The sequence below is a fragment of the Hetaerina americana genome, unplaced genomic scaffold, assembly GCF_022747635.1.
Source record: "Hetaerina americana unplaced genomic scaffold, ioHetAmer1.1.p SCAF_7, whole genome shotgun sequence".
In the NCBI taxonomy this organism is placed as follows: Eukaryota; Metazoa; Arthropoda; class Insecta; order Odonata; family Calopterygidae; genus Hetaerina; species Hetaerina americana.
This window is the reverse complement of record NW_027287316.1, coordinates 59,939,831-59,962,268: the sequence shown is the minus strand read 5'-3', so window position 1 is coordinate 59,962,268 and position 22,438 is coordinate 59,939,831. Positions and strand designations below refer to the sequence as shown.

At 38.8% G+C, this 22,438-nt stretch overlaps 1 protein-coding gene across 1 annotated transcript in view; it reads right to left on the bottom strand.

The window, feature by feature from the left end:
• The window catches only part of LOC139696757 (liver carboxylesterase 1F-like), an 87,225-nt gene extending 65,700 nt beyond the window's left edge, over positions 1–21,525 (bottom strand). Inside the window, exons 1-2 of the mRNA XM_071595597.1 lie at positions 20,615–21,525; positions 3,011–3,523 (exon numbers count right to left, since the gene is read on the bottom strand). Of these exons, the coding sequence (XP_071451698.1) occupies positions 3,011–3,523; positions 20,615–21,454 (1,353 nt within the window). The 5' untranslated portion in view covers positions 21,455–21,525. The remainder of the gene's footprint in view (positions 1–3,010; positions 3,524–20,614) is intronic.
• Positions 21,526–22,438: the final 913 nt, after the last annotated feature.

The following is a 22,438-nucleotide window of genomic DNA, read 5'->3' as shown; positions in this document are numbered from 1 at the left end:
TGAAAAGGCACACATTATGCACTTAAATAGCCAAGTTAATCTGTTGAAATCGAACAGAAATATGAAACCATTAAGGATCGTTTTCAGAAGGAGAAATTTTTATTATTCCTTAATAAAAAAATGTCTGACTGATTGGTTTACCAGAGGCAAAAATTTAGTCGCAATTAGTTAAGTTGTGAAGAAGTTCGGATTATATTTTTTTGCGCAGGAACGATGGATAAACGCAGTCAAGGGCACCTTAAAGGCACACGTCACTATGATTAGCTTCGTTTTGGAGATCGAAGAAGGATGCTCTTTTGGAGGAATTCACTGCCATCAACGGAAAACCTCACTCCGTCTGGGTTATTGGGATAAACTTGATTATATATCGGGGGAATTTACAAATCCATGAATTGGAGGGGTTGCCTCTCCATTGATTTTCGGTAGATCCATCATATAAATAGTAGGAACCGTTCGAAATTGGCCCATTGGCGGCTGAATGTGTTTATTTTTGCCAAAAACGGAATCTCAAAACATCAGAGACCCTTCGGCAGATTTAGACTATTTTGATGAAGAAAGGGATTTGGAAGAGTCGCGATTCTATAAATCTTAATCGATTTTCTTCCCCAACTGGGACATTACAAAAAAGTTAAGCACGCGAATGAAGACGATGTAGAGTTTAACATAATGAATCGTTGAACTTAGATGTCATTATATTTCGTTGTTTTCCTAACCAACTTAAATTAAATTCTAACCACTTTATAGTTATATTTTTATTTTTTCGCAATTATTTCACGGTAAATGATGAAACGATGCCACAGCACTTGAATTAAATCAAACGTTTTGGAAGCTTCCCCATAATATTATGGATAATCCTTACATTTTCATTTGATATTAGAAGTACGAAACTTTCATTATATCAAAATATCAGAGAAACATACCTATTTTAATTCGAAATCATTGCTTGTTAAATCAAATAAACCTGGCAAATTTGGCATGCATTGAACAGAGCGATAAAAAATATGTAAAAGTAGAAAAAGAAATTTAACCAGGAATGCAATTAAAAATGAGCTTAAGCGTTTCATTGATGAGATATACATTTTTAACCCGAAGTTTCACGTATTAATTATGAAAAGTAAGAAGTAAAAGTAAAGCAAAAATGAAAAGTTGAACAGTTATTTATCGGTACACCCTGCTAGATTTTCTACAGGGAGAGGAAAGGAAGGAGTAATACATGGGGAAGGGTTACATTATCACTTTTATTACACGTCCTTTTTGCTTTTTACGGTAATTAGTAAACACAATAAAGAAACTTCAAGATATATGCAGACATTAAATCTTCATGAGAACGAATATGAAGCACTTTAGACTTTAATGAGACTTCATGTGCAAAGGCCGGTCGGGAATCCTAAGAGAACTTTCTACGCCTTAATCGAGGTCGCCCGCAAGAGGAGACCTTTATGTCTTTATCAATAAAGCATGATCTCAAGCACGAGGGGTTTCTTTGTAGAAAACAATAGCAGGGAGGTAGTAGAACTTAATGAGCGTGTTGAACAGCATCATTACCTGATATTTCCGGGTGATAAAAATCGCTGGGTCAAAATGAGTACCGTTAGATCTTTTAGAGACGATACCAGCTTATATATCATGTTAAGGAAGCAAAGTTTACCGATTAATTAAAACACCTAAGATGAGAACCTCATAGAAATAAATTCAAACTATGAGTTTAAGAATAGTGGGGAGAAATGAACTTTGCAACCACATTATCACCTCCCGGATACAATATGATGACTATACTCGTACATGAATTGATTTTTAATGGAGTTCTCTCATCTGCTTTAGTTTGTGGTGCCCATGGCTTGAATTTTTCTAGGGTTCTCATCGCTACTGCTTGTTTATTTTCATCTGCCTTTTGAGTTCACCATGAATATTAAATACTTACAAGGTGTGATCAAAAAAAGACCGGACTGATTTTATTCTGTGCAAACCGTTCAACGGATCGAAGCGAGAGACAGTGCGCCAGCAGGCGACATATTTGACGCCTGAAACGAGAGGTGTTGTGTTTTTTTACGTCGAGTCATTACGCAGCAGCAGCGGTACGTGTCTTCACCTGTTCGTCGCCGCATGCAACGGCAGCAAAGAAGGAGCTAGAGGGACAGGTTCACACGGCGCTGGTCGTGACAGATGTTTTCACCAGAACCGGAACTTCCGTGATCCCGCAGCCACCCTACTCTTCAGACGTGGCTACATCAGACATTTTTTTGTTTCCAAAGTTAAAATCAACCTTGAAAGGGCACCGAATCGTATGGCGGATATTGAAACAAGTTGTACGGCGGACCTGAAGAGGATCCTTAAGGGGGCTTACCAGTATGGGCTCGAGAGCTGGAAGAAACGTTGTCAAAGGTGTGTCGTCAGCCAAGGCATGTACTTTGAGGGCGACAAGTTCGATTAAGTTGTATCCGTCGAAATAAACAAGTTATAAAATCAGTCCTGTCTTTTTTTGATCACACCTTGTATGAGCGGAGGTTCATGGGTATTTGCCGGATGTTCACGGTGTGCTTGTAGTTCCTGCGTGTTTAGATGCCCCCCACCTTTTCGGAAATCATGAACTTAAATCGTCACACTGAATTTTTAAAGTTTATTTGAGAATAAGAGAGACAGAACCCACCCCTAACGGATCCACGCATTGATTCTGCTTTCGCAGGATACACAGCCATAGAACAATCAAAGCTAAGAACACTTAGATTTTTATTTAAAAATCAAAATTTTAATAGTTTACCTAAACATACCTTTATTGCATGATAAGTATAGATAGTCATGAATGTGGTTGGCTATACGTTTATTCGTATATGTTCATCTTCATGTTTAGGTGCATATTTATGTATACCATATATGGCTATTTAATCTCCAAACGATCCCCCCACCACACACTTCCGTTGACACGGGGATCATAGTGTAGTTATAGATCGTCAGTTATTTGAGGCTAATAATCTGTACAAAACAGGAGGGGAGAGAAGAGGAGTCCACTTACCGAAGGAAGCTGCGGCGTGTAGATGTTGAGGCTGAGGCAATCCTCGCTCATTTCGTAGTTCCGCACCCTCCGCCGCCTCATTACGGGGGCGGAGGGACCACTGGGCCCCGGGGCTTCCGTTGAGCGGTTGATGGGGCCCGCTGTGGTCAGATCGGGCCCAAGAGTCGCGGAAGGGGGACTCTCCTCCACCACCTCTTCCTCGTCAGGCCAGGCTGGAGTCGTGCTGACGTTCCTCGTCCGTCTGTCTCCTTCCCCGGGCGGGTCTTCTATGAGGGCCGAGAAGAGCACGGAAGGCTCCGGCAGTGGGGCCGACCGCTCCTCCTTGTGCTTCGACTCCTTTTGTTGAGAATGCCTATGGTGCTTGGGGCGGACCGTCTGGTGCTGCGGTGTCGGAGTTGTGGGCGTCGGGAACCTCACCGCGTCCCAGACATACTGGTTACCCGGCTGGATGCACATGGGGCCGAATTTGGTGGCTTCCTTCGTCCTCCGCCATGGTGCTACCGGGACTGGCGCCTGAAACCAATATTCAACGGGTGAATGAGTGAGTACCCTTTAATCATCGCCGTGTATGTTTATCAACTGGCTGCTGAAAGCCGATATCTCCTAATATCTCAGCGTAATCACGTAAAGCCTGCCATAGAGATAGGAGTCGTGGAAGTATTATAGAATCTCATAATGGCTTGTGGAGGACGAGTTTGAGGGTCCTTCGCGTGTAATCTTATTTTAGGCTCTTTGAAACGTGTTTACTTCTCCATGCGTCAACGTAAATTCAATCTCTATTTCATCGATGCATTTTTGAATGAAGAGATACAAATTCGCATTCAAAAGAACACATATTATGAGGTTTTAGTCTTACCTATGCTTATGTTAGCAACTAAACGGGCTAGTAAGCAGAGCGTTGAGGTACTGCTTTAAACCAAAGAGACGTAGTGCAAACTCAAGTCTGTGAATAGATAATAATAGCTTTAAATTTCACAATGGTGGTTAACCATTCATAGTTAACGGTGATACGTTCCCCGAGCGCTGAATTTTATGTTCTTCATTAATATGGTTTCAAGAATAGGGTTTCTTAATTAAGAATTCAATTAAGAAGTAAATAATGCTCAGCTGCTCTATTTAAAGTATATTCCCATCTTTCAACGGATATGTATGCTCATGCAAAATCTCACATCTTTTATCCCAATAAACATTAATTTTTTGAACCTGTACTGCTTACGTATTTCATTCATGTCTAGGCCCATAATCACCCCGTCTTGTTGAAATACACAGCAAATAACCATTTTTTGCTATTTTCATTATTCGATGGATGTCTCATAGACTATTTCTGTAGTACCAAGTAAGCTTTGGGGATTTCTCATTTGATGAGGTCGTTATACAGTTAGCAAACTGACGACTTGAATTCGATCAATGGATGCATATTTAATGAACATCAGGAATTTCTTTTTATTCTTTAATCACTTCAAGTGCAACAGGGGAAAGAGGCAAATTAATCACCAGTTCCAGCAAAAAAAGTTACGTTAGCTTAGTGAGGACAGGGAATACCTTTCATGGGTAAGGAACGACAGATACCCTCGAACATAATTAAGACAAAACTTTCTGAAGGCATTTTAAGATGATGAAATGCGCACCACATGACGTAGACATTCTGTAAAGTACAATGTCACCTCGGTCACTCATGTAAAATCTGTATGAGTAATTGGTCGGGACTGAATGTTTTTCTACCTCCTTTTATTTTGATCGCAGAATTAAAATTTTGGTTCGTAATTTATGTGTCAGAGGTATTACCAGGTTTTATCAGAAACTTATCAGAAATTTTAAGATTTAAATCTTCGTAATCTGTGCCTTCATCATCAAGCCAACCTTGGAAGAGGTTAAACTAAAAAGAGAAAATATCGTGTATCAATTTACTTATCGTGAATGGGTGAATAGGCGAGTGAACGCGTTCAATGCTGATTGTTTGGAGTTAATTAAAACCATTTTGACAATCCGAGTTAAAAATTAATTTATTCCAACCCTTTTCATTTTGGATCTTTCGATGAACTTTTTTACTCGTATTTGATATCGCAATTCCCGTAGCCTACGGAACTTATGTTGTCCTATGATCATGATCCATGAAATTATCTAGGCATTCATTAGCTGAATTAATAATGTAAATATCTTGATGAGAATACTGCCATCCGGATCTTTGGCTTTTTTGTAAATTAAGTTCTTATTACAGTGATTTTCATTTATTTGAGAGCCTTAATTTTTGAGCTCATGATCATTAATTTTAACGAATGCTTGCGGAAAATACATAAGCAAATTACTATGAGGCTCCGATGAGAAGAATGAAGTGAAAAGACTTATCAATATTTCCCCCAATACGGCGTCTTTCCATCAAAAGCGGAATCGATTCCCTTTTTAAGAGGGTCATGAACGCAAATTCACTCATTTGAGTGACTATAAAGGGAGGTGCCACGCTAAAAAAAACCCAAATAAAACAATGTATTTTTGCAACAACAATGAAGAATTTTTATTCGGTTAACCGCTGAGTGAATTTAAAAGTCTTTGGTATATTAAAGGGAGATGTTTTTAATTACCCAAAAGAATTTTTTTTATTTTTCGTTCCTTGATTGTTTGCGAGAGAAAAGTTTAGGTAATACAATGTGAAAATGATCGAGTTTCTTGAACCTTTTTTTAATCTTGTTTCCGAATTTTCAGCCTCACGAACTTAATGATGCTAAAAAGGAGATGCTTTGTTGTTTAATAACGAGATTAGTGATACTTCTACGAAAGCGTGTCGAGATATTAAAGCACGGAAGCTAATTGAATTTAAACGTATCTTATTAGAGCCAGCGCTCCGAAATTGTGTACTGCTATTCGACCGGGAGAGAAACTTTAAAAAATGAGATACCGGAAATTGAAGAGAAAACTTTATATTACACCTCTTTTTAGGCTAAATATATTTATGGCTTTGGCTTTATTGCCTCATCATTATTTTTTCTTAAAATTGATTATTATTAGTTACCTTTCATTTGTGACTTTCACTTTCGTAGTTTAATCCTATAAAATACAGGATATCATATGCATAGAAAATATAAATTGTCCAATAGCAATTTCAGTCAAGTCATACTTAAGTGTATTCACCGCATATTATTGTTCCTGTAAATCACATATCATTCACAAATGCCTGGATCCGGGTCCAAGTCCTGGTCTATGCAAATCATTTTTCCATGAAAATCTCACATTTATAAATTTCTAAATCCGAACTGCCCCCCAAATATAATTTTTTTTCATTACCATATTAAAATTATTTGAATTACCATTTATTTTTTTATAATGATTACCTTAAATTCATATATTTTTGATGCGTCGGAGGGCTTTTGATGTAAGATATTTCAATACCGCTACTGGTTTTTTTTAGCTTGATGCTTGAACAGTTTTACACCAAAAGCCAAACAACGCAATGGAAAATAAAGAGCTGATATCTCATAAAACTGCGGAAGTGGGTCTTGCAACAGTTTTCACAACCGTACATTCCTCAGGGCAACATTTCTCACTCTGACATAAAAATTTGTCAAGGAAGCTGGCACGAAAAATGCTCCGAAGCTACTGTGTTTCATGATAATTTAAAGTTCTACTTCTTCAACTGATTTACCAAAACCTTTTACCAGTAAATGCTAATACTTAGCTAGCCTGTTTGGTCATTTGCATGCTTACGGCATGAGGAAACTAGAAAATTGGGAAGGGAACCGTAGTTGCCAGCCTAATAATAACGGAAAGTGGGATAGAGATAATACTTCATCGTTTTCTCAGGCGTAGTTTGAACTGCTTCCTGTTCTCAAAAGTAGAACTAGTCTGAGATCCGATCACCTCTGAGAATCAAACCCGAGTCCCCGTCGAGAAAATCTACACGGACTGCAATACGGCCGAATGCAGTCATTTTTCGTCATATCTTTTCAATTGAATTTGATGTAATCTTCGTCCGATAAAATATTGGCATGGATAATAATTGATGGATTTCTCTCAGGATTTCGTTAAAAATAGTTCACTTCCTCCCATAGTTTTATTTAAGATTAAGTCCGTGCTAACCCTTCGGAAATTACGTCGAGTGAAGTTTTTGCCCTTTAAAGCAATCCCCATCATCTGCGATACTGGCGTTGACAGCACAGCATCTTTAACCGCCTTTGAAAGCGTTATTTTTAGGCTGACAGAATTTGCGGGTAACTCACACGGTCACACGTAGAAAAATCGAACGTATTTTGGTTTAAAATGAGGGAGCTTTCCCACGCATTTAGGAGGGTGATTGGGAATATTCTGAGCATGTGAAAAATCGCCAATACCATACTGTTGAAGGAGATCGACGGTGTTACACCGTGAGAGTTTAGCGATGCGGTTATTATTTTTTTCCTGCCATTTTAATTAACTCAGTGATTCCGAAAAAGAATACCTCGCCGTTCCGCCCAAGTTCAAACCTCCATTATCTGCCGTCGGTGTCATTGCGGACATACGAGCTAAGGATAGTGTTTCAACCCGTGAGCTTTATGCCGAAACGTAATAGCGTCCGGGAGTAATGAACTTTGTTAGCACGGGATTAACTTTTAGTCATCCCGATCGTCACCGTTGACCCGACGAAAAGGAGCGATTTTTGAAAAAGAAGGGCGAACCTTTTGCCCTACCTTGATACATTCTGGTTAACGTCTTGGCTACTTTAAGTGATACAGAAATAACCGTGGGTGTAAATTTTTACGCATATCGCGTAAGCCACGGTAAACGTCAGGGAGGTCTGCGATGGTTCCTGCGTAAAGAAAACAAAAGAAGTGACAGGAATACAACTGAAAGAATGAGACACGCTTGAGCCACCTCAAATTGAAGGTGAAGGTTGATGGTGGGGGTAAGGAGGGCGCCCGCATCTTTAAGGAAAATAAATTAGCGAGTGGGTTAAAATCAAAGTATTAAAAGTAGTCGAGAATGAAATCACGCAACGTTCTCAAAGGAAGAGAGAGACTTATTGAGAACGCGGGAATCACGCATAAAAACTGTTCCGGTGAGTGTTACCCACCACCAAGTCTCATGGCCTTGAAGGAGATAACATGTGTGTGGCGGAAAAATGACTGTATATTTGTGCGTTGTTTGTATGGAAATAAAACTTATATGTGTTGAAACGTTAATGAGGAATTGTTGACTTAGCGTATTTTATGTGCGTATCATTTTTCTGAAATTGATTTTTTACTCCATCTCCCTTTTTGTTTTCCTTTTTAAACATAATTTATTTTATAAAACGTAATTAACATTTTTTTAAATTTTTTTGCAAATTCATTTTTTTGCATATTTTTCTCATGTGTATTTCTTTTTTATTTTGTATATTTTTATGAAAAAATAGAATATTGGATTTACAACAAAGGGTTAGGAATAGTGCACATGTATACAGAGCGCACTGGGTAACGGAAACTTAAGCAATATAAGTTAAGCTTAGATTTAAACATTATAAGAAGTAAAGAAAATAAATAAAACATATTGCATTAAAAATCTCGAGAGGCAAATTGTGTGTAAGGTTTTATTTTTATTTGTCCAATTATCATTCAAATAGGGCAAAGTAGAGAGATAACGTGTGTGATAGTGTGTGCCACCTGACAATGTCTATCAGCACGTGTATTTTTAATAATAATAATAATAACCTAAATATCATTTACACCGTTCCATTTTGGATTAGACAAAGTAAAAGAGACCTCATTATAAGTTATTACAAGGAGAGTATTACCATTTAATAGTATCCTCGACATTTCTCTATCGTAATAATTCTTTCCCCTTCATCAAACTTTGTTTCACACCTCAGCTACTGTTTTTGAAATTTCATTTGAGATATGCTGTAATTTCAAAATTTTGCGGATTATTCTTCTTGTGGCCAGTTATTCTGTTCTAATTAAATGTTCGAGTTTTTACATATTCCCCGCACCTCCTAGTTTTAAAGGTTTTTGATTGTTAACTTGCTAAAATATTGAATAAATAATGCCAAAAAATTTTATACTGAAGAAAAAGGAAGCCTTTGATAAAATATAATCGAACTTAGCCTGGTGGCCGATCTCGCGAAGGCGGGGAATACCCGTTGGTGCATCGGGGCACTCCGAAGAAGCCACGCGTCAACATGCACTCTCCAATATTTATTTGACCAGAGAAACTCTTTAATTGCGACGCAGTACCAGCATTGACGAACGTCAGGACACAATTTGACATCCTTTGAGGCGAGGCGAGCGCTTTTGTGAACACGCCCATGTTGGACAACGCGCCAAGACATTCATGAAGTTTCTTTGCTGAAATGTGGTAACAATTTGTAATCGCTTTCCCATCGCCTACTGGGCTATACATTCTTACCCTCGTCGTGGAAGATAGGTCGATCATTGGGAAAGTCTGAGGCACTTCTGTGAGCTATAGTGACACACTTCCGTGAGGTGCGGGTAGCAAGGCAAATAGAGAAGTCTGACATAAGTGGATTTCAAGGTTAAGGGAATGGCGAAATATTAAAAAAAAACACGAAGAGAAAAAAAATCGTGCAATCGCGGAAACTGCTGATGCGTCGCGTTTAGCCTTTCTGAAATTCATAACCCACGAATGATTGTGGAATTAATCGATTTTTGAATAGTGGATTAACCGAATGATATTTGCCGAACTAACCGAATATTATACCTATCTCGTTGTCTTATTATTGAGAAACGAAGGCAGAAGAATTATATTTCAGATTTTAAGGTAGTTTGTTTTCTCGTAAAATGGGGTTGTGGTAGTGTTAAAAAATAGGTGCCTCAATGACAGATAATTTGCACCTGACGTCACATTAGGAAAGAGAAAAAGGGAAACGGAAAATTGAAAATTATGATACAGAAAATCTCTTTTCAATTAAAATGTCAGCTCCAGGGAGTGATTACTGCTATTTCACTGAATTTAACACCCAGGGTTTTTTTAGTAAGTATAAAATATGTGCTAGACTAGATAATATTTTCTCATAATAGAAATGGTGGAAAAGCAGTGATGCTTTTAACACTTCTTAATACTCAATTTTCAAACTCTTTAGATATATTATATGTTTTTCAATTTTCAACAGAAAAATCAACGAGAGTCTAATTTACGATCTTTGGCCCTCGCAAACCAATTGAGTGATTTTCACTCGGCGATTATACAATAAAAATGACCAATAATTTAGCCTATTTTGGAGAAAAGCTTAATTTAGCATCGCACCCGACGAGTATCTGATCGATTACTTTGGTATTTTACAATGTGTATTGATATTCTGAAGGTTGATCTTATGAAGTACTACACCAGCCGAAATGCGTACATCGGCTTTCTTTAACAACAAAATAACTCTGAATACGGCTTTAAGGTCATCAACTTATATAATGTTCATGTCTCTCCTAATATTTAGTGACTCGCGTACTGCCTTGAAATTTTCACATTTCTTCAGAAGGCGGCAAACATCCAGAAGGAGATCGTAGACCTTCTTGAATTCTCGTAAAATTATGATTGACCGACAATCCCAGTTATGAACGATACCATCCAAAGACATCTCACTCAAAATATTTCGTTTCGAATCACCTTAGATTCCAATTTCTTTCCCTCACAGGTGATTTGTATTTGAGCGAGCAGAATACTCCAACGGAGCTACTGGGAAGCGTTCAGAAATAATGTCTGGCTTCATTACAAAACCCTTCAATCACATCTGGAAAATTAAAACGTTTTGCCCTTCACGTAAGAATAGATTAAATTCATTACAACCCGTATTTTTACTGAAGTATCTTCAAGTTTGTACAAGTGTTGAACAAGTCTCGCGGTTCCCATGCGTTGAGAGAGGTAGTGTGGAAAGGTGGGTAATGGAATGGAGGTGGGGAGGAAGTTTTCCAGGAGCTTAGGGCTGTAGGCGAAGACGACCTTCCTGAAGAGAATGAGATGGAGAGAGTTTTTGGGGCAGCGAGAGAAAGGCAGAAGAGGGATGGTTGTGTGAGGAATGTGCCGACGGCTGGTCACCGGGAATTTACCCAGGGGATGGTGCGGAAGGGGGAGCGGGTCTACGGACAAACTTCATCTCCTTTACCCTCACCCCTTTACTAACATTCCGCAACCCCACTTGTTCATGCCTATTAAATGGCCTAGTGGTTCTACAACCCTCACTCATAACTCAATCCTTCCCCGACTCAACTATCATTTGATCAATATTTCCCCCAGAATATTTTTTCCTACGCGCTTATGCCATTGGAATAACATTCCTTCAGTTAATATGCTAATATAATTGATGTTTTTTTTATTTTACGCTTTGGGACTTACGAGTCCTGTCAGGGTTGTTAACCCTGTTTCTGCTCAACTCGATGCTCCCCAACCGTTTGGAAACTGTACAAAATAAAATTTATTATAATTTTAAAAATTCAGACTGCAGGAATGTCATGTGATTTTTATTTCGACCTCGGAGTATTTGAGAATTTCTGGAATTACGGTAAAAAGTAAATGAATACCAATGTCAGCTCCTTTTGTGCAGGCTGAAAATATTTAAAAAAATAGTAAACCGAGATGGATTTATTGAAGTTATTTGTAAAAGAGTGGAAAAGAAATGTTCGAAAAAAGGGTTATTTTTGGAGGAAAAAATCATATAGACATATTATTTCGCCTCAATTATACTTTATCATGTTCCTGTTGAGAGCATTTGAGTATCAGCGCAGAAAGAATTGATTAAACCCAAAAAATGCAAACTAAAGTTCCTGGAATCATTATTAAAATTTTATGCACCAAATGACCAGACACATTTTTGCATGCACCTCTAAAAATTTGTCGACTTCATAAATAAATATCGTATGCTTATGATTCTGATGTTGAGGGAATAATATAACGTCTCTACATATAGGAGAACACATAAAACGTTGAGGGGTATTGACTGCCTTAAAATCTGTTATCAGAAGTCCTGCTTTCCTCGATCATTTTCGTCTTAAGAGAGTAGCAATCAAGACGAGTGACTATTCGAACCCTTGATAATAAAACTATTCGGTTACCTATATCCATTATTTTATGAAGAAAATTCTTCTATTACCTTAGAGTTAACATCCTCTGTCACCTTTCTCTGTGATAGCTAGCAGTGTTATATAAAAAAGGAAATGTATCATTGCAGTGAAACTAACCATAATAAGAATACAGTTTTTAATTCAGCGCGAGAAGCAGAAGTATTTAGCGAAAGTCAGTTATTCACATTTTTAAAGGTAATATAGTTTTTATTGGTGATCTAAATATTAACATTATATTATCTATAAATAATTCGGATCATTATCTAAAATTAATGATTCCTTTAAGATGGCCGTGCTTAGTTACATCTCCAACTAGAGTAGTATCATTGAATCGGTCATTTGTGTGCTAGGGTATACGTCAGGGTATACATGTGTAACTGGTGCATTTCCGATCTTCAAACTGATGTGCTTCATAAAGCAATTACTAACAATATGATTTTCTCTTCTCAGTGAGGACATAGTCGGCAAAGAAATATTATCTCCCAGCGAACTACATTCAAATTGATTTCGTTTTTTTTTCAATTAAAGTACTGACTAGAGTCCCGTTTTAAAGGAAGTAGATGCAACCAAGGGCCCTGTTCTTTTCTTAATGACGAGAGCGACTTGATTAATTATTGGTTCAAGCTGGTAAAACGTCCAAAATAATATCTAATCAGATGCAATAAAATTGGGAAATTGGTTTCAATAAAATAGATAAAAAATAAATGTAAAAAATATGTGTGATAGATACAACTTTGATTGTATTTTGTCTTAATGAAGAGACTGTTCGATGACTTCACAGAATTATTTTCTACTCATTGAGTTAGTGTCTACATTTAAATACCCAGGTGTTACCCTAGACGATTTTTTTAAATAGTAAAAACACATTACGTATGTGTGCAACAGAGAGTATGTGACAGACTCTTACGATTTCTACTTTATTCGAATTAAATGTTCTTAACACTTTTCGAGGTTCATATAAAATGCTCAGTTCATTCTAGACTAAGTAATTGAATGTTCTCATGAGATGGAGCTTATCATAACTTATTCAAACCTGCCGCTTTTTGCAAAAAGAATAATTCGAGAAGTCGTAAAGATCCGTTTTGATATTTCCTTTCCTCTCTTATTTCGTCTACGTCGTATTCCATTAAGGTATTTATTTATTCATAAAGTTCTACCTCAGTTCTATTTAATAAGTGGTAACGTAGGGCTATTACTGTGTAAAACCTTCTACTTTTACCCTAGGCAAAACCAAACCTGGCGGTATTTAAAAGATTATTTTTTGTATATAGGAACTAAAAATTTATATTTGATCATGAATATAGTGTTGAATCATGAAATTAGTAAATCGTTCCACATGAAAATCTTAACTGAAAAACATTTGTTGGTGACCTTATGCAGGTATACTTAAGGCTGCATGAAATTAATAAAAAAACTGTTGAATCTTCTTATTGGATGACCTATTTTTGATACTACGTTGGGGTTCAACATTTTTATTATTGTTCAGAATTTTCTTTTGAAACAAAAGTCCGTAATATATCAATTTCGAATCATCATAGTTCAAATGGCATTGCAACTTTAATCATTTACAATGGCTTAGTTTTTCATAATTTACGAGTAATCTTTTTTATCATAGTGTTAGTTCAAGGCGGTGATTGGTTTGATGGTGCAAACCTGGAACATAATCTCAAGTAAAACTTCAGAGGGACAATGGCAATTTTAATGATTCCTAAAGGCCAATCTTCAACCGCTTTAGATCTATTTTCGGTGTTCTCTTAGAATTAACGATGAACCAATTAACGGGAATCTATTTACGGTATCCGAGTTTTGCTAGCTAATTGAGTGGTTTTCATGGTGCGATTATACAATAAAAATTGCTAATGTTTGAGTTCATTTTTATGGATTCAATGTGTCTATCATTCTCTCTTCTGTCCAAGTACCCGACAAATTACGGATTCTAACCTTAAATTGCCAACTTTTAAGTCGCCTTTCTGGTTTATTCGATTTTTTCGATACCAATGTTCATATATGAGTACATAAGTAATATGCCAGTAAGGCTTAAATATCATGACCATAAGATTTTTAAGTATTGCTACGTAGGTTTTATCATTGTTAATGGTCTACACTGGTTTCAGTGTTGCTACTATTGCTGCTCTATTGATCATGATTATGAAAGCGTGAAAACCTATCTCCTTCGAAGTCGAATCAATTTGTTATTTGACTTGGAAAATATTGATTAATATCGAGTCATTCATGCATGTCTGGAGTTTTGTACTCATGAATTAATAATAACAAAATAGGCAATTCAGATTTTCCAAGCGTAATCATATTAATTGACGTAGTTTAACTTTAAATAATGGAATGAAAGAATCCTCAACTCACTATATGCAATACTCAAATAACTATTTTACCCTGACCAATTAAAGACAACATGTAAGAAATTAGATATCGGCATGTTGCGGAACGCTTTTAAAGGCTACAAATGTTTGTGTGGACTACAGCGAATGTCTTCTTAACGGCTCTTACCTGTGTGGAGAGATGTGCGCTGTTATGGTAAAAACTATCATAAAGTAGCTGATTTATTAAATATTCAGGAACTAGTCATATGTTCCCATAAAGGAAAAGTAGAGATTAAATTAATAGTTGTGCTGAAGTGCTTATTATCGATTACACCGAATTTTCAGTATTTAACCTTGCCATTAAAATACTCTCCTATCTTCCGCTTGAAGCAATCATTTAAATCTGTGGCTTTGACAATCTATTTCCAACGAAATGGTTGAATTTCAGTGGGTAACATGTTGGTCGCAGTAAAATCCTCCGTATTGTATTTCTCTCTGTCCCCTTTCCCTCGCTTTTGCCTTTCCCCGTTTTTCTCCTCTGTTCGACGCAAAAAATACGTGCTTTCAACAGGTGTGCACCGGGGAATGCTGTATTCCTTTCCGTCTCCTCTGATTTCTATACTCCTTGATATCATCATGTGGTGAACAAGTAAGCGTATAACAATTCCACAGGTGACGCTGTGAGTTTCATTTTATTTAAGCCAGATTCATCTGTTCCCCGTCCCGTTCCAAGTGTTGAAGGGTTTTTTTACCAGTGAAGAGCAATTGGGTCATCCATGACAATTTTCAATTTTTTTCGTACGGGTGATCTACGAAGATTCTGCCGCCACCAAGACATTTAGGGACGTCCAGTTATGAGTCACACAGGCGGATAAAAAGCACACCGCCGTTGGTGACAACCGTCCAGACCAAATCTGCGTAATATACTAAATAAGAAAAGTTCTTTTGATTTTCCATTCAAATTTCTGTTTGGCGAATGGCTTCGGGAATAATTTTACAAAAATGATTTACATGCAAGAGAGCAGCGGTCTCCAAACTTTCGGACCTCACGGACCCATAACTCATAATTTTTAATCCTATGGATAACTGACAAAAGTTTTTCTACACGTTTACAAATATCAAACTACCATCAAATATTGTTCTTAAAAGTTCCAGTTAGCTAAAGCAAACATGAGACGGCAAGTACGGTTTTGTAATTGTAACAGTATTAGTTAAGGATTTATACATATATAAGAGAAAAATATTACATATTTGGTGAAATCTTTATTCCCACTACACTCTCCTCGGTTCGCCAAAAATTCTTGCGAACCACTGCTAAGCCACTACCGTATCTGAAGGAACTAAGTACGCATCAATTACCACTCCACGCATGAGATTGGAGTTTCCGGATATTATTTTTACTAATGCATAATTAGTAACCATTATAAAGTGAAGGTCTTTCGAGTAAAAATATTCAATTTAACTCTCTTAGTTATTCAGTTTTCTCTCATAAAATTTCTCATTAATGTTTCAAGAAGTGTAAAATAATCCTACAAATTACTGCAAGCAATCATTTTTTTAATAATTTATTGCGTTCAAATTTCGAATGTCTAAAGGCCGGATTTCTTTTTCCCACTCACCTTGTGGCGTTTGAAGTCGCGGATTCATCTTCTCCACCCCCAACCCTTATCGCACCTGCGACAATTTTTCTGGACGTTTTTCCTTAGGTGAAAGTGGCCATATTAATGAGTAACTCACGGTGATGTCGCGGCCTGCTCTAGGTGTTAGGCACAACCTTTCTCTTTGGGAGAGAGGACCTCGACGGATCTCAATTATCTGGCCAATATGTGGGGCACATTTTAACTACGAGTCTCTGCGTCACTTGGGTCGCTTGCAATCGAAAGCAGTATTTTTTTAACTGTCCCGAGTGGCTTTAACTCATAATACGGGAAAATCAACGAGCACTCGAACGAACGAGTGAGGGAAAACGAAGCTAAGCTACCATTTCAATAAGTGGTACTTAATCTTCAAAATGAATGAATTAAAATGCGATTGTGCCTCCGATTAAATCTTCGAATGAAGACGTTTAGTTACATTTTTTGCTTCTAAAAGAGAAAATAGCAGCTCGATAAATGTGACGATTCCTCGTCAATTCCTTTTTCAAACCAGGTCATGTTGAAGAGTTTGAATTTATGGCAAGTTATACTGGTCATTTTTTAGCACCATAGAAAATTTCTAAATTGGTATAATTCATGATCAATGCGGATATTATATCCGTGCCAATCCATTCTATATTCATGTATTATTTGTTTTTCTTTTCTGGCTTTCTAGAAATGCTAATATCTTTTTCACTGGTAATTATAACACAATACATCGTACAATAATTTCTCCGGGACGTTTTAGATATTTTCAAATGATACTGGCGCCTTCGCAGTGAATAAAACTGAGGAAATACTTTTAATTTCGTATTTTAGTATTATAGAAGCTTTTTCTTGCCTAAATTTGTTGGTTAGAGGATATAGTTCTTGAGTGGATGGGTCGAAGGAATTGGATAAGAGACATCCAAAAAAAATTCGGTTCTCGAAATGATTTTTCAAAGTGGCTCTTAAATTTCATACTTTTGCTATCACAGCCGAAAATAGAAAGGCGTTCCATAAATCCGGAATTATTTGCTGAAAAACCTATCTAAGAATCGTGTTTACTATGCTGAACTAGGATTAATGAATCCAATTGCTGGCTGGGGTAGTCTTCGAAAGAGTTTTATCCTCTGAAAGTTTAAGAGCTAAAAGGCAATTTAAAGTGACTGCCGCTGACGTGGGAGTCGCACGCCGTCGTCCCACGGCACGGCTATAGCACTAATGAGTGTGATTCACACTCCTTTTTCGCTTCCATATTTTTTTTGTCAGGCGTTTGTGAGACGGATTATGTTGAGGCGGTGGTGAAAAGAGAAGGCGTTGAAGATTGATTACAGAACGATCCTCATTTTTACTCATTATTTTCACTGTCACGAGCATTCACACTCGGGGAAAAGTGCGAGGACCATGAATAAATTAAAGTGGAGCGAAATGCGAGCCCTTGATTCCGAGCAATTGAGTTTCACGTCTCTCAAAATCCACGCATTACTTTTAATTTGTGCGCTTTCAAAATGGTAGCGTGATTAGCGTCTGCTTAAATTAAGCACCAAGGGATTGAGTCTTTATTTTTTCCTGAGACTTGAACCGAGAAACGTTTTCCTTATACACTCATTATGATGAAATACAATTGCAAACGAAAAAACAGTTATGTTGTTTCCGAGATTGAGAAAAACTAACTTCAACTTTAAGAGTGGAGGGCAACACTCGAACAGGTGTAATATTTAATCTATCTTGGGCAGTGTTTTGGACCAAGGTGGTCAAATTAGTGGCGATATAAGAATAAGAACTACGTGAGGCGTAGCTTTCACAAGAAGGAGGGAATTGATGACAGGGATGCTATGTAAGGATGTTAAGAAAAGATTAAGGAAACATTTTTAATGGAGCGTCGTTTTGTGCGACGTGGAAACTTAGCATTTGAAGCAATATGATAGGAGTAGATTGAAGGCTTTTGAGACGAGCTAATAGAGAAAGATGGCAAAGGTAAAATGGATAGATTGGAAACAAACTAGAAAGTGATGGGGCAGAAGGGAGAGGGATCGAGGGATTTTTTTGGGAGAAATCCAAAGGAGATAGAAAAGGTGGATTCAGAGCATTATAATTAGGGATAGAATGTTGAAGACTGTGATAGAGGGGAGAAAGTCAGGCAATCGAGGAAGGAGAGGGATAGGTGTATTGGGTTGAATGAAGGAATGTCGTAAATTTTACGAAATTGAGGTAGGGTTTATTGCAGCGCTGGTGCCTGCTTGTGTCTTACTCGGAGAGGGTGAGATATGTTAGGAGTTCAGTCTCCATCCATCCAAGACATATCAAAAAGAGTATACTGCCAAATAATAATTTACCTATATTCCGGTCTTATCGCGTAATAACTCAACGAACAGCCGTCAAACATGATGGCTTCAATGCATGATATATAGGCACAATCGAGTTAAACATTTTATTACCTGTGCTTTTCCGAGGAAACTCAAATCAAAAACATTTTGCATATTTTAATGCCTCAATAGATATTTTCATGATTATAATTAAAGTTTTTACGCGAGAAAGAGTTAACCTATAAATGCTACATACATTTTTTCTTAAATATTTTATCACTTGGAACAGACCCACTTACTCTTACGCTGGTCTTGCTAGCGTGGAAGAAAGTTGCCTTGAGCGCCAAAACAAGTTTTTTGTCTTGAGGACATTTGTGGTGAGAAAATATCAATTTAAGAACTCCTAATGCGAAATAGTTTTAATGCAGGAGGGGAGCTTCTGCAAATGGTGTGCCGGTTACCTTTTCGCCTCTAAAAAAATGAAAATTAGCTCATCAAGTTATGGGATTCGGATAAAATATTTCAGGTTTCAGAATGCAGTGGTCTGGGAGGTAGATGAAGTGCCAATACGCATAGTCACCACAAATTGTAAAAAATCTGCGAAGAATGGAAAATGAGATAATGCTAAGCGGTTGCTTCATGGGGAAAAATCAATAAGTTGAAATAATACATATATTTTGCTTCACAAGATATACGACAAATTGTTGACGGCAATGGGAAAACGACATCGCGAGTTCATCAGTAAGATCAAAATGGAATTGTTGATTGAATGGATCATGAAGTAAAACTAAAACATTAAATGTAAATCAAGCTTGGAACTGCTCAACTGAGCTACTGAATATGATTGTATTTCTAAAAGATACTAAAACATGTAAAACGATGCGTTTGGAAAAGATTTGGTGAAATCATGAATTTAACGATAAAAATCTACAGTATACCTGTATAATGCTACGACGAATTAATTGATAAACCAATAGGTGCCTTTTTCTTTGGCCGCTACGGTTATAAAAAAGACCATTAGGCTTAGTAATTAAAATTAAAATGTATTTTCATAATTCAAGGATATTCCTTAAATGTAGATTATGTTACGTTTCTTCAAATTCTGTATGGGCATCCAAATCATTATGTTTGGCGGATAGTGTCATCAATGAGAAAAATGTCCCCAAACCCTTCGGTTCGCAAAGATTTTCATGAAATATTTTGTATTATTTCGCATTCGTTTATGCCAATCGCTTTTTCGTGTATTTCTTTGCATGCCTCCCGATGGCGTTTTCGTTTATTTTACCCGAATAAACTAGCATATTATTATTGATGTTAAATGAAAACTTTGTACGTGCGTGCGAAAAATTATTTTATTGGGAAACCGAAAAATGTATCCATCCAGGCGTTTACATAGGCTAAATTGCGGCACAAATATGAAGAGAGTAACCATTTCATTACTCGTTGAGAACCTCTCAAAATTCATTCAGCTTCACACGCGGCAATGAGAAGAAATATAAGCCGAATAGCCGTAAATAAGGAGAGGAGATTTGGGAGGCGCGGTCGGAGAGGCTAATTTCGGCTGATAAGGTTGTGATGTAGTAGCAAGATTTGCGGTAGTATTGATAAGTAGTATTTGTTTGTAGAGGCGACCGACAACCGAGGTAATTTGCACCAATAATTGACCGGTGGATACATTTTGATTGGTATGACTTTCAAGGAATAGAGTGAAAACAAATTTAACATTAACCTGCTTGGACTCTCAAGTGGTCACACAATTTTAAAGTCCCATCCGTCAGATGAAAGACTGCACTTTTAATTGCATTTAATATGGTGGTCAAAAATAAAAACTGGCTAGCACTGAACAAATCATCTCTCACCTGCATTTGAACATCAATTTAGGCATAGAAAGTGAGTGCATTAGTACCTATACTTATTAAATAAGCAAATCAGCATTTAAGAATTACTTCATAGTGTAATATACGACGGAATTTATGTCCTAAGCTGGATTATCAACCATTGAAGACAATGTCACCACTTGAAAATATTATATAATTGAAGAAAAAATTTAAAACGATATATAACGCGCGTTTCCACACCTAGGCGCGTGTCAGTCAAGGCAAACTTATAATAACTTCTCCTGACCATGAAGCCTAATTAAACCTGTTTCGTTGTCAAATAAGAGTGAAATGAGGTGCAAACCACATTCAATTCGTTGCTGACTTCCTCCTCAGTTTCCTCTAGATGATAGGGTGGCCTGTCTAAGCCCGCTGATCTTACCACCGCACAGATAAGATACCCAGCACCACGCGCCAAAAGGTCGGAATTAATCGTGAAAAAGGAGGGGAAGGAGAGAGGTCTCCTCACTCACCCTGAATCGTAACTCCCCGACCGGCGGCTCGGAGTACGGGATGCCGAGGAAGGCCGCCACCTTCCCCCCGGTGGACACGTCCATCCAGAGGCCGGATACGTCCCCGCAGTCCGTGTTGACGAGGGGAGGCTGGGCGGGCAGAGTGGGGGTTGGCGCGGGAGGTGGGGTGGTGGCGTCCGCGGGAGGTTCGGATGCTTCCGCCGCGACCGGCTCGCCGTTCGGGCCACCTCCCACGCGGAGGAGCGGTAGGGGATGGGCAACGGCGCCCTCGTAGCCACCCGAGTCCAAAAGGAACACCTCGTCGCCCGAGGAGTCGCTGTCGTAACTCGACTCACTCTCGGCTGCGGAGCTCTCGGCGCCTCGGTGCGACCGACCGCCGGCGGAGGAACGCGCATGGACGCCGTTCCTGGAGATATCTCCCTCCTCTGGAGACTTTCCGTGAACTCTGCGGGCTGTCTGATCGATCCTGGTCGCACCCGCACGTTGGGAGTGTGACCTCCCGGCGGCGGTCGCCGGATCGTCCGGATCTTGGCCTTCCTCCCGGGCGGCGGTTTCATCCCCCTCGCCGGCCGGCTGCCGGGGTCCGTGCAACCGCTGGGATTCGAACTGGGCCCGGGCGTAGGAGGAGTGGTGGAACTGGTGTCGTAGTCGGCGGGTGCCGGTGGCGTCGCTGGACAGTGGCAAGAGGTTCTCGGCCCCGTGATCTTGTGGGGCGGCGGGTGGGGCGGAGGAGTGCGCCATCTGCAGGGCGAAGAGCAGGATCGGGGATAGGATGAGGGCGGAGGAGGTGGTGGACAGGAGCGCGGGGGCACTCGGGATCGCTCCCGACTCGCTCACCATGGTGGCGCCTGGCCGCGGGGTGAGATGAAGGGGAGAGAGAGAGTGAAGTGGGTCCGCGCTCGCTTGGGGCGAGTTGGTGAGTGAGGTCGATTGGAGGCTCGCGACGCGTGTCGGTCTGAGATGAAGGAATGGGCGGGTTTTGCGCGAGGAGAGGTCTCCGCTCGGGAGAGGAGGGAGGGAGGGAGAGGGATGAGTCAGGTGGAGGGGGGAAGATGGGTTCTTTCCCAAGAGAGAGAGGGAGAGGACCGCCGAGGGAGGAGGGAAAGGAGAGGGTTCGATTTTTTAAGGGGTTCGGAGACCGTCCAGAAAAGACGTACGGAGGTCAGGAGGGTTATGCTGTATCGGTGCCTCTGAGCGTCCATAAGTTATGTCTAAATTCTTATAAAAATCTGACCGACTACTCCAATATCAACGCTTAATTACTAAAAAAACTATTTCGGTAAGTGAATGGAACACAACAAAATCCACTCATTTGTATCTGAAGATTTATTGACTGCTGCGCACTATGATTTCCTCTCCGGCGCTGGTTCTCTCACGTACCAATACCGCTTCGATTTGCACATCCATTTTATTTTTCGGTATTCATTTCGGTCCTCACATTTAAATTATGGTAAGAAGTGCGGAAGAAAATTTTCCTTTTAATCGCACTTCTCTTCGGCAAATATCGGCCCGTGTCATTCACTTTTGTAACTCCTACCGAATAATGCGTGGGAAGAAGTACCTAAAAATAAATATTTGAAAAATAGGAAATACTATCAACACGGAAGTTTTTTTTTTATTTTTTGGGTTGCAGCGGTTTTGGACATCCTTCTTGTGACGAAAATGGACGGAATCAGACGTGGGAGTCAAGAAGTGGGCCAATACAGCGGACGTGTTCCTGGACGGTCTCGATGATAAAAATCATGTGGACAGGCGGAGTGAAAAATAAGCATGAGTGGAAGTAAATTGAAGTGTATAAGTAAGAGATACAATTGGAATTAAGTA